Source organism: Aulonocara sp. 'chitande type north' Nkhata Bay, linkage group LG19 (genome assembly GCF_057382095.1).
Source record: "Aulonocara sp. 'chitande type north' Nkhata Bay isolate Kocher_YH1m ecotype deep benthic linkage group LG19, A_spYH_male_GT1.1, whole genome shotgun sequence".
In the NCBI taxonomy this organism is placed as follows: domain Eukaryota; kingdom Metazoa; phylum Chordata; class Actinopteri; order Cichliformes; family Cichlidae; genus Aulonocara; species Aulonocara sp. 'chitande type north' Nkhata Bay.
This window is the reverse complement of record NC_141362.1, coordinates 19,356,328-19,369,798: the sequence shown is the minus strand read 5'-3', so window position 1 is coordinate 19,369,798 and position 13,471 is coordinate 19,356,328. Positions and strand designations below refer to the sequence as shown.

Genomic DNA, 13,471 nt, shown 5'->3' with positions numbered 1-13,471 from the left:
AGGTTTACAAGATGGTAGAGGGGAATGGTTTGGAGACAGTCCTGCGAGGTCTGCGAGGCAGGAGGAAAAAAGAATGACCACAGAACAGGTGTTCCCCACATTTGCTGAAATGGCAGCCTAGGTGCCTTTACAGTCTTATGACCCCACCAACCCTTGTGTTGATTTGCGTTTTAATCTCAGTTAGGTAAGAATAACACTACACACTTCAAGTGGTATCTCACATAAGCAGTTTAGAATCACTTGTTAACCTGAAACCAAATTCTTTAGGAGGAGGCCAGGATACCTTTAAAACACACAGTTTCAAGTTCCTAGGTGTGCACATAGACACAGACTCCCAATGAAGCTCAAAAACCTCGGCGGTTGAAAAGAAAGCCCAACCGTGTGTCCATTTTCTAAGAATCCTCAGAAAATTGGACCTGAAGGGGGAACTGCTGATTGTCTTCTACTGTTGCTACATTGAAAGTGTGCTGACATACTGTATCTCTGTATGGTTCTCCAACTGCACCATGGCACACAAAAAGGCACTTCAGAGGTTCATTATATAAATAAACTTGACCTTGACCTGTGTTTTGTTGTGTTTAGTATCGAGGGGGGACCGTTTCCAAATTCCTTGTACTATTGCACTAGGACTGTGCAATGACAATAAAGAGTTATTTTATCTCTTATCCTAACTTATCTTATATTACCTTGGTGCATTCGCTTTGATCACTTTCACTTTTACTATTTAATTGTTTAACAGACCAGCAGATCGCTGTCTCTGCAGAAAAATAGACAGTTCTTGTAACAATGTGCGAGAACTGTCCCCTTTGAAGTCCATCACCACTTTCCCACAAAAAAAAATACACAAAGATGGCATCTACAGTTACATAAAACCGCAATTTTCCTTGATTTGACCAGAGTGGTGCATCTAAAACCAATTTGAATAGATGAGGGTCTAATCGGGCTACCGTGGCTCAGGGGATTGGCAACCGCATCTGTAACCGGAAGGTCGCTCCCCGGGCTTTCTGTCCTGGTCGTTGTGTCCTTGGGTAAGGTACTTTACCCTACCGCCTACTGGTGTTGGGCCGATGGCGCGATATGGCAGCCTCGCTTCTGTCAGTCTGCCCCAGTATCTGTGGCCTCCACCAGTGTGTGAATGTGAGAATGAATGGTATTGTAAAGCGCTTTGGGTGCCTTGAAAAGCGCTATATAAACCCAATCCATTATTATTAATTTGACCCACAGCAGCCTCGATTTTTCTTTATTTTAGCAAAATGGATTAAGTTTCTGGCTTAAAATGACATTTAGGGGATTTTTACTGCTATCAAATGGCTAAAAAAAAATCATTAAATTGACTTTCTGTGCGTGCTTAAGAGGGGGCAGATGAATTACATTTAACAAAAAAATTAGAAACATTTGAAACAAGTGACTCCGTCTTTGTCTTTTTGTTGTTAATAATTTATTAACTAAATGGGCTTAATTTACTTTTATGACATTTCACTTTAAAATCACTGCCCCTAGCTGCAAACTCAGTGGACCCTGTTAAGCAGTAGCCATCTTGTCACGCATCGAACTACAATCCCATGATCCTGCGCGTGGTTCAACCTTCACCCCATCCGTTTGCAGCTCGCACCCCCATTCCTGCTTTGACATCAGCTGTTCCGCCTACACTTCGGTAGCATCCTGCTGGAAGAGGCAGAGGAGCGCAGATCCATAGCATGATGTTCCTTTTATTAATTATCGCGGGCCTCGGAGTGGTGACGCTGCTGGTGATTTTATTTGCGCCACAAATAAGGTAAGCGCCCACTTCACGCGCTCAGTCATTAGAATTTAAACGCAGAGTTTAACACTGGATGTCAGGGCAGGTTATTACTTGGTTAACAAGACATTTAGGTGGTGTGGTGTAGTTATTACGATGAGGATCAGTTTGATTAATGAAGCCACATGATCGTTAATTGTGAATGCTTTACGTTAACGGTGATTTCACACGAGGCTGCTGATCAATGAAATAGAAAAATTGAGCTGTGGGAGGGTGTTTTTTTTTTCTTGCACAGATGAACCGGGTGTCTTCTGTCTGAGCTGCTCGGGCCTATCAGCAGCCGGAGCGTGGGAGGAGTTATATATGCATACAACACTCCGAGAGAGCTATTGGTTATGTGGCGGCCCTGCTCACTGGCGTGTGTTTCGCACCACTTGCACACTTCACTATGCAAGTTTTTGTGTGAATAATTAACCCGGTTTCACCACAATGCCAGCTTTAACGGGGGCATAGCATTTAGAGACTGCAGAAGGAGCTGCTAGTCATTTAAATGGAGCTGTCTGCTGCATTTGATGATGCAGAATTTGTGTGGTATAAATCAGCCTTGTTTGTGTGTGTGTGTGTGTGTGTGTGTGTGCAGAAAATATGCAGCAGGAAGAGTGTGCAAGTCCACAACTCGTCTTGATGGGAAGACGGTCCTCATCACTGGAGCCAACACAGGAATTGGGAAGGAGACTGCCCTGGATCTGGCAATTCGAGGTGCCTCTTTAAACCCATAACCTGCTGCTGAGAGAAATCAGCAGTCTCTTAAAGCAGTAAGACTGAAATCAGCGTCCTTGCCCCATTTAAAATATTCATAATAAAATGGACCATGGTGTGACACAATTAGCTGTTGTGGTCTCAAGGAAAACCTCGCTTTAAATGTAGTCACATAAATACTTGACTTGTTGTTTGATTATAATATGGTCAATATACCATCAGTCTGGGTTTGGAACAGGTATAAAGTTTTATTTTGGTTTAATTAAGAAAAACAAACAAACAAACAATTCAATCCTATGAGGTCATGACCTCCAAGCGTAGCTTGAACCCTAACTTCATGTATTAGGTGCGAGTGAAAGCGATTGATGCATGTCAGTTAGAATGATTCATTTTTTCTCACCTCAGTCCAAATACTCAGGGGCGTTAACAAAATGTTAAAGAAATATGTAAAAAACACTTAAATATTCTGAAAGCACAGGATTAGCGACTGGGTTTGTCGCTGATGATGACTCACATGCCATTAAAATCTTAAGAATTTGAGATAGAAGGCAACTGGACTTCTTTAAAGTTTGTGAAGAGGCTTCTTTAGTTCTGAATTGAACAATTATTTTTTTCACTTCCAGCCAGGTCAGTTTAGATTGCTTTCCCCCCCCCATTAATAAGTTAAATAATCATTTAAAAGCTGTTTTGATTATATTTAAGCATGACAAATGTGCAGAAAAAAATCTGAGGAATCAGGATGGGGAAAATGCTTTTTCCATGGCACTTTATACCTTACAGCATTAAGTCACTCTTTAATGCTTTTTAGTGGATGACATAGTAACAGATTAAATCTTTCAACAGTCTCAAATATTTCCTGCGTGTGGGACTTAGTAATTACTTGGCCTTTAAAAATAAATTGCATTCTCTAAAAAGTTCTCTGAGTCATCAGTGAAAATGCTTTTCTACATCACTGACTAACAGGTCAGCTACATAATTTCCCTAAGGATTAAATCTGATTCTTCCAAACCACACATCCATCCATCCATTCGCTTCCGCTTATCCTTTTTCAGGGTCGCGGGGGGCGCTGGAGCCTATCCCAGCTGTCATAGGGCAAGAGGCGGGGTACACCCTGTACAGGTCGCCAGTCTGTCGCAGGGCCAACACACAGGGACAGACAACCATTCGCACTCACATTCATTCGCACATTCACACCTAGTGACAATTTGGATTATCCAATTAACCTATCCCCACAAGCTGCATGTCTTTGGACGGTGGGAGGAAGCCGGAGTACCCGGAGGGAACCCACGCAAACACGGGGAGAACATGCAAACTCCACACAGAAAGACCCCGGCCTGATGTTGGAATTGAACTCAGGACCTTCTTGCTGTGCGGCAACAGTGCTAACCACCGTGCCACCGTGCTGCCTGACCAAACCACACACCAAACCTCTATTTGGCTTCATCTCTTTGTTAATAGTTTAGTTGCTGCTTCTTTGTCACCTGGTAGGAGCTCGGGTGATCATGGCGTGTCGAGATGTGGAAAAGGGTGAGGAGGCTGCGGCCAGTATACGAGCCAGTTACCCCGAAGCACGAGTGGAGGTCCGGGAGCTCGATTTGGCAGATACGTGCTCTATACGAGCCTTCGCACAGAAATTCCTAAGAGGTGAGCACAGGTTAGCGTTTTAATACTCACATCTACAGAGCCCAAGTGTGTGGTTATTAAATAGGTTTTTTTTGTGTGATGCTCTCTTCTTGTTCAGAAGTCAACCAGCTACATATCCTTATAAACAACGCTGGGGTGATGATGTGCCCCTACACGAAAACTGTCGATGGCTTTGAGATGCATATCGGAGTCAATCATTTGGGTAGGGCTTTTATGGAACCTGTTGGAATCAGTGAATCGTTGCAATTAAATCAATTCGTCTCCAATGTGGGGAAGGTTATTTCCAAAATAAAATGCACTGAAAGGATGATTCTTACATGTTGCAGGCCACTTCCTGTTGACATCCCTTCTAATCGGGCTTTTAAAGCGCAGCGCTCCGGCTCGGATTGTGGTGGTCTCCTCTCTGGCACACAACTTTGGCTGGATCCGCTTCCATGACCTTCACAGCCAGGGCAGCTACAACAGCGGATTAGCATACTGCCAGAGCAAACTGGCAAACGTACTGTTCACCAGAGAGCTGGCTTCCAGACTCAAAGGTACACAAATACAAAACACTGTAACCAGCAACACAAAGTGTGGGAGAAACTATGTGATATTCATATCCGAGAAAGGAATGACGAGCATTTGTGCCAAGGGTGATCACAAGGTGTTCTGAGGCTTCTTAAATGGAAGACTCAACTATTAAATGTGACAACACAGTCTTTCATAAACACGCTTTTGAAATGGAAGCATGTCGCTAAAGCCACCATGAAAATTTACAGAAGAAATGTTTTTACCTAAAATTTAAGCTGATAAAATTGTGACAAAAAGTTGGTGCATTTCTTTCACAGGAACTAATGTCACAGTGAACTCTGTTCATCCGGGGACGGTAAACTCTGACCTGACCAGACATTCAACTCTGATGACGATATTGTTCACAGTCTTCTCCGTGTTCCTGAAAACTCCACGGGAAGGAGCACAGACTAGCATCTACTGTGCCATTGCAGAGGAACTGCACTCTATCTCTGGGAAACACTTCAGGTAGGACCAAAGAAAGACAAAGGAAGTGAAAAATCTGTATAAGCACCAACCTATAATTTGTTCGTGCTACCAAACTTTCCATCCTGACCACAGAGCATTTGACACCTTAATCTACACGAGTGACTCCAACATGGTTTTGCCATTAAAGACTTTGTCATTGTTATTAATTTATCAGCCTGGTTTTACACTTAAAGGAAATTTATTTTTCACTGCTGGGACCTTTTAGATGAATATTATATCACAACTTTTGTCAAAGGACCTTAGAAAATCCTAAAACGTAGGCAGGAAGCTGGAAAAGGCTACAGTAGCATTTCTGGGTAACTAGTTTGTCCACACCACAATGACACACACTGTGTGTATGAGTGAATGTTTTTTATATTGTCATTTGTGCTTAGAAACATATAATCATTTGTATGCTGATAAAAATCATATCCTTATTGGGTCTGATAAGATTCTGTGTGCACTTGTGTACCATGAGATGATAGGAAGCAGTCTCGACATCATAAAAACCAGACTGTCCTGTTGTTTTCTCAAAAGTGCAAGAGCCACACCTTTAAATGTGCATTTGAGATATGGCCTTTTGCAAGTCCCTGTTTTTATAGTTTAGCAAGACGCTTACATCTGCTTTTCTGCACTCAGTTTAAGTTCATTGAAAGGCCGTATGTCTATGTATAGTATGGCTGGAAACACACACGCATGCACCTACACACACCCACACACACAGAATACAGACACTGATGTTGTTCAGATATGCCTGCTTAAGAACGCCACGTGTATTTGTAATTGCATGTCCATGAATGATTGCTTGCTGACAATAAAAAGGGCTGTAGCAAAGGAATCAGTTGGAGTTGCTTGGACAGGCGAGTCGCAGCACTGCTCTCCAACGCTCCCCTTGCAAGTAAAATGTACACTGGTGTCTGTGTGCTTTCAGTAACAGGTTCTGTTTACCAGCAGGGTTGACTTAAACCCAACACTGTGTACAAGTGGAGGATATTTAGAACCTTTGCTACTTATCCTTAGTGTGGTGCTCTGTATACACCAAGATGACAGTGTGTAATACCAGGTTGGAGCCCCTTTTGCCTTCAGAGCTGCCTTTATTTTTCATGGCATAGATTCAATAAGGTGCTGGAAACATTTGGTCCATATTCACGTGAGAGTGCAGTGAACATACCGTCAGTCATAAAGGGATGGACATGGTCCGCAGTACTCAGGTAGGCTTTGATATTTAAACTCTCAGCTGGTACTAAGAAGTCCAAAATCTGCCAAGAAAATATTCCCCACGCCACATTATTGGTTGGTATAAGGCAGAATGGAACCATAGTCTTATGTTGTTTATACCAGATATTGTCTCTAACTTTTGAATCTCACGTCAGAAATCAAGATTAGATTGGAACAATCTTCTATTGTCCAATTTTGGTCAGCCTGTGTAAACTGTAGTCTCAGTTTCCTGTTCTTAGCCGATAGCCGTGGTATCAGGTATGGTATTCTGCTGCTGTAGGTTCAGCATGTTCTGTGCTCAGAGGTGCTCTTCTGCATACCTTGGGTGTAACAAGTGTGATTTGAGTTACTGTTGTCTTCCTATCAGCTGGGAGCAATTTGGCAGTTCTCCTCTGAGCTTAGTTTGTGACACTTTCACTTGGTGAACTGCTTCTCACTGGATATTCTTTCGTTTTTGGACCATTTTCTTTAAACTACAGAGATAGAAAATCCCAGTAGACACCAGTGGTTTCTAAAATATCAACCAGAAACTTTCAGAGTGACTTAAATCACCTTTCTTCCTCATTCTGATGTTCAGTTTAAATTTTATTTCATGTCTGCATCCTTAAATGCATTGAGTTGCTGTTATGTGATTGGACAGCTGTACCTAACAAATTAGCTGATACTCAAGTTTGCATAAGTCCGCCCGGATATTCCACAACAGTTATAAATTGTTTTGTTGCCTTAGAAAAAATATGTAGAAATGCAAAAATGTTAAGTTCGGAGTAAAAAAAAAGACAGCAACACCAGAACCTTGTCCGCGCTGTTAAACTGGTTAACACGGCAGAATGGTTTGAAACCTGTACGTCTTGCAACAATTTTTACAAAACTGTAACAAATTTTACAGGGTAGTCTATGATGGGAAGTTTAGAAGACGTTGTCTGATACACAAAACAAGCATGCAGATAAAAGAACAATACATGGACGCTAAAAAGGGAAGAAATGGTCAAGTCAAACCATGTACCTTAAACCAACAAGGGTGCTGTGGAATGAAATGAAGAAGAAAAACAGTGAACTGAAACAATTTTGCCAATGTAATATTCACAGTTTCACTTTTAGCAGCCACACAAAACATCTGATGGAAAGTGTTACCTCTATAAGAACATTCCAGAATTACTTGATTCGTCTGTTAGTTTTGCCAGCCTGCTTTGCAAGTTCACTGAACACGTGAGAAGTACAAATGCTTGTCTGCTATTAGTTTTGTCAGTTTGTTTTTGGCTATAATTGTAACATTGATGAGCAGCTGAATGTTTTTTATGTAAACTAATGCCAAAACTCTAGTGAACCTAAAGGTTTTCTTTTTTCCCTTTGCAGCTTGACTTTTTTTTTTTTTTACTTTTTGAATTTTGATCAAAAATAAGGACACATGTACCGATTGGATTTAATATTTGTTTTGTAGTAGAGACTTTGCAATCTTAACCACTAATGTCCACTACCTGATGACACCTGAAGAAAAAATAATACTTCAGAAGTCACACAGAATTTCAGCACATGGAGAAAGTAACCTGTCGAATCAAATCCAGAAAAAGTAGGAGAAGCACAGTTTCAGCTCTAGTCAAGTCAAGTCAAGTCAAGTTTATTTATAGAGCACATTTAAAAACAACCAAGGCTGACCAAAGTGCTGTACAGTAAATACAGATAAAAATACAATAGAACACAATTTCGTAATAACACCTCGCTGATAAAAATAAAATAAAAATATATAAAACAAATAAATTAAACCTTTCTAAAAGCCAATGAAAACAGGTGAGTTTTAAGAGCGGTTTTAAAAGTTTCTAGGCTTTTGGAGAGTCTGACGTGAGGAGGTAAACTGTTCCACAGTCTGGGTGCAGCCACAGCAAACGCCCTCTCTCCCTTTGTCTTTAATTTATACCTGGGAACATCTAAAAGCATCAGGTCGGCTGACCTCAAAGATCTCCTGGGGCGATAAGTACTAAGGAGTTCTGACAGGTAAGAAGGTGCAGTGCCATTTAAAACCTTAAAAGCCAGCAATAAGATTTTAAAATCAATCCTAAAGGCAACTGGGAGCCAGTGGAGAGAGCAGAGAACCGGAGTGATGTGGTCTCTTTTTTTTGAACCGGTCAACAGGCGAGCGGCAGCGTTCTGCACCAGTTGAAGGCGATGTAGACAGGAACGATCTAGGCCAGCATAGAGGGAATTGCAGTAGTCTAGCCGTGAAGTAATAAAAGCATGGACCACTCTTTCTAGATCGTTCCTGCAAAGGTAAGACTTGACTTTGGCTAAAATCCGCAAATGATAAAAAGATCCCTTAACTACAGAGCTAATTTGTTTATCAAGTTTAAAAGCATTGTCAAAAATAACACCAAGACTCTTAATGGAAGAAGTGCAATCGGAGGTTAGGGGTCCCAAAAAGTCAAGAGAGAAGTTGGGATCTTTAGGAAGCCCAAACACAATGACTTCAGTTTTGCTTTCATTAAGGTGTAAGAAGTTAAGAGTCATCCAAGTCTTAATGTCAGACAAGCAGGAGAGTAGCGGCTGCAAAGAAACATTGCAGTTCAACCTCAGAGGGAGGTAGATCTGAATATCATCGGCAAAGATGTGGAAGGACACATTATGTTTACGGAGCACATCGCCCAGAGGGAGCAAGTACAGAATAAACAACAGGGGGCCTAGTATGGACCCCTGAGGTACGCCACAGGTTAAAGGAGCTCTGGGAGATGACAGTTCACCAAGGTGAACAGAAAAACTCCTATTATTCAAATAGGACTGGAAAAACTTTAAGACAGTGCCCTTTAAACCGACACAATGTTGAAGGCGGGATAGCAGTATGTTGTGATCAACAGTGTCGAAGGCTGCTGTCAGGTCCAGGGTTACTAAGACAGCAGCACAACCAGAGTCAACAGTTAAAAGCAAATCATTAAAAACTCTCAGAAGGGCGGTTTCTGTGCTATGCCGAGCTCTAAAACCAGACTGGAACTTCTCATAGAGATTGTTATTGTCAAGAAATAGCTGGAGCTGCGTGAGGGCGGCTCGTTCCAGTACTTTAGACAGAAAAGGGAGGTTGGAAATGGGCCTATAGTTAGAGAGTAGGGATGGATCTAGATTAGGCTTTTTAAGGAGAGGTTGAACAACAGCGTGCTTGAAGGGTGTTGGAAAACAACCAGAACTGAGGCAGGCATTGATCAGGACCAGAAGGAAAGGTCCGACTGAGTCCAGAACCTGCTTCAGAAGCCGAGAGGGGATAGCATCGGTGGAACAGTTGGTAGTCTTAACCTTGCAGACTATTTCATGCAGCTGAGAGAGAGAGATTGGTTCGAACTGATTAAAGGCAGAATGGCACAAAGACAAAACACAGGGATTGGAAGGTGAAGATGGAATGACAGACTGCAGGGAGGAAATCTTGTTTACAAAGAACTTTAGAAAGTCATTACAGAGGGTGGCAGAAGGTGTGAGGCTGGTGGATGTGTAAGGATTTACAATGGAATTTAAAACACGAAACAGAGTCTGAGGTTTATGGACACTACTGCTAACCAGGTTTGATATGTAGGAGGACTTGGCCTCTTTAACGGCTTTCTGATAGGTTGAAAGAGAGTCTCTGAGGATATTAAAAGAAATGTGCAGCTTGTCCTTTTTCCATTTTCTCTCAGCACACCTACAGGTGCGCCTGAGAGCACGAACAGAGTCTGTAATCCAGGGTTCAGCGTGAGCTTTGGGACGGAGTGTTTTTAGGGGAGCGATGAGGTCCAAAATAGAAGTACATGTTGAGTTGAAAAGAGCAGTTAAATCTTCTGCACACAAGGAATCAATCCACTCCACCGTGGAGAGCTCAGAGTTGCTAAAAGCAGCAGAAAACTGAGATGGTACATGGGTATTGATGATCCGGTGACGGCGTGAAGGAGGTTTAACTGCAGCATCAGAACAATGTGCAGTGGCAGAAAATAGAACAGGAAAATGATCGGAGATACACGCACTCTCACAAATTTCAGAGATGTGGATACCCAAGCCGTGAGACATGACAAGGTCCAAAGTGTGACCCTTCTCATGTGTGGAGCCAGACACACACTGAGTAAGGTTGAAGGAATCCAACAGTGAAACAAAGTCTCTAACCAGGGGTTTAGATGGACAGCACACATGAATATTCAGGTCACCAACAATAAGAAAATGATCGAAATCTACTGAAAGCCCTGAAAGGAATTCCCCAAACTCACTGATAAAGTCCTTGTTAAATTTGGGAGGACGATATACCACTGCAATCAGTAACGGAGTGGATGAGTTTAGTTTAAAAAGCTGTAGTTCAAAGCTGGAAAAAGAGGAAAAAGAAATCTGATGGCAGTCATAAACAGATTTAAAAACACAGGCGAGGCCTCCGCCTTTGCCAGAGGACCTGGGAGTGTTTAAAAAACAACAGCCTGGAGGAAGAAGCTCAGAGAAAGCCACAGTCTCACCAGCGCGTAACCAGGTCTCCGTGTAGTGGGTGTAGTTGTGTGTTTTTTTATTTCCATCTTTCCATTCCTCCTTTCTCTTGCACTTACCCGTTTCAGGGTTGAGGGCCTATTCCGGCTGTCATAAGGCAAGAGTCGGGGTATACCCCTGCCAGGCTGTTGCAGGGCTAACACAGGAAGCCAGACAACCACTCACATTCATACCTACAGGCAATTTAGTGTCACCAATTAGCCTAACTGAACCCTGAAGGCCCCGGTCTGGTGGATTTGAACCCACTACCTTCTTGCTGTAAGGCACCATTGCGTTGGTTGTGCTTCTTTGCTTTTATTTTTACAACTTTGCACATAAAGATGTTCGGTGTCTTTGTAGGCAGACCGAGCACTGGATCCTAGTAACTGATACTTCTTATGACTTAAAAAAAAAAGCTTCTTGGGGAAAAAAAAAGATAATGCTTATACGATTACACAAGCTAAAAGAGATCCTTGTATCCAGGGTGATGACTCACAGCATCATACAGTACGTTCTTATGTAATAACCACTCCTCCTCCTTTCATTTCAGTGACTGCACCCCTGCCTTTGTGGCCCCACAGGGAAGAAGTGCGGAGACCACGAGGAGACTGTGGGATGTCAGCTGCGAGCTTCTTGGAATCGAGTGGGACTAATTAGGCTTTCGACCGCCATCTATCTCAGCTCTCGAAGGAGTCCTTAACATTAAAAATTTTCATTGATTTAATTAATTCCATTATTGTTTTGATGTTCTGTACTTTCCTACCTAATAAGCAGTCAGGTAATTTAAGTAAGAGGTACTACAATGTGAAGTTGCTTTTTTGTGTAATAATATATTAATTACATTATAATAACTTGAGTATTTTGGTGCTCTGCAACAGCTTCTCAAACCAAAACCACTCAACCATATTATCATGTAAACACAAATACCTTTTCGACTTTATATTTTTTGTGAGACAATGTGAATAGTGTAGGCAAAAAAGCAACTTGATGTGTTGTAATGCTGTAGGATACAGTAAGGAGTCAACACAGGGTAAAAGACCAGCATCTTTATCAAGTATTATGTTTTTTCCAAATGATTTTTGCTGAATTCGCAGTTAAATTGCTTGACTTTAGTGCCAGCATTTCTTAACAACTGCAGGGGTTCTTACAGCGTTTCCAGGTTGATTAAAATTTATTAAAGTATTAAACGTGTGCGACAGTCTGAGCCAAAATCACTGCTTAAATAGCATAAATGTATTTTGTCATAACTCTAATAGTCGATGTACAAGATACGATTTTTTTTCTATTATAGACAACGAATAGTTGAGATTACATTCATATTTCCAAAGATTGTTTTTGTTTAGTTTGTTTTTTTACCCCCTACTCAGTGCGATCTGCACATTCCTGTAAGAACTAGTTTGAAATTTATAAGGATCTCTTTAATCATGTTTCCTTTGCAGCATTCACATGCAGGTTTGCCAGGAGTTTACATTCTGTGTTTTATACAAGTCAAAACATGCCTTTTACTACATTTACATTCATGTTACCAGTTGAATGTTTACATTTTATGTAAATAAAACTGAAATATTACTAAAAAGTTTGTCATCTTCTTTAGGCTGCTCCCTTTAGGGGTCACCTGCCTCCATCTCACCCTATCCCTAGCACTCATCTGTCGCACCAAGCTTCTCTTCCTTCCATCCAGAAACCATCTCTGTGGTTTTCTTCCAAACTGGGAGGCCTGAGTTCAACATTTGTTGTCCAATCTCCGCAGCCTTGCCTCTCCAACTTTGTCTTTCATTTTTAATCCTGCGTCTCCTGGTCACTCGCAATGAAAATCTTCAACTTTGCCACTTCCTTGAACTCTTTTAGATCCAAAATTGAGAGAATGAAATGCACGAGTACCTAAGATTAGGTGGACAAAGATGATTTACACAACACATGCGAGTCAGGTTTCATCACACTGTTACTGTTAATAAATAAACTAAAAGGGAAAATATTACAGGACTTAAAAAAAAAAAGCTGCCACATTTTTGTTAACAAGGTAACTATCCGGGGGCCTCAAAGGTCAGAAATTTTGCTAAACTCCATTCCCCATGTCAGTACATTCAAATCATCAAAATCTTAAAGCTATTTAAAAATAACGGCAAACGCAACACATCCAGTTTTGAAACAGAAATGCTCGTTCTGTTTTTAAAATAGGCATGCTCATTTTTAATTTGATGTCAGAATAACATAAATAAAATAAAAAAATTAAAGAAAGTGGAAAAGTTGTGTAACGCTCAAACAAAAACACCATTTAAAAACCATCCCATAAGTGATTTGTTGCCTCATGTCATAACACGACTGTGTTTAGAGGATCTAAGAGCTTCAGACTTTTACCACAGTTTAACAAATTTAGAATAAAGTTTCTCAGTATTAAACTATGAATAAATAAACAGCAATTTTATCATATATTAGGCATAATATCACTAGAATTTAAACGAATTGTGACTTATCTCACAATTTTATTTAAGAAGTATGTTGTACAAACATGGGTAGGTTGCACATCTGTGGAGGCACTGTTAATTTTGCTATATGCACACACTCCACAGTTGGAGCAACAGTTGCTGGATGTTGTTTTAACGCAAAGTATTGCAAGATAATGCCAAATTACAAGTATAA

General features: G+C 41.1%; 1 protein-coding gene across 1 annotated transcript; it reads left to right on the top strand.

Moving 5' to 3' along the window:
- The first annotated feature begins 1,616 nt into the window (after positions 1-1,616).
- On the top strand, positions 1,617-12,407 carry rdh12 (retinol dehydrogenase 12). The gene is made up of 7 exons (XM_086274133.1): positions 1,617-1,774; positions 2,379-2,497; positions 3,986-4,141; positions 4,239-4,343; positions 4,468-4,677; positions 4,972-5,161; positions 11,382-12,407. Exons 1-7 carry the CDS (start codon positions 1,698-1,700, stop codon positions 11,482-11,484), a joined length of 960 nt encoding a protein of 319 aa, XP_086130259.1. The 5' UTR covers positions 1,617-1,697; the 3' UTR covers positions 11,485-12,407.
- Positions 12,408-13,471: the final 1,064 nt, after the last annotated feature.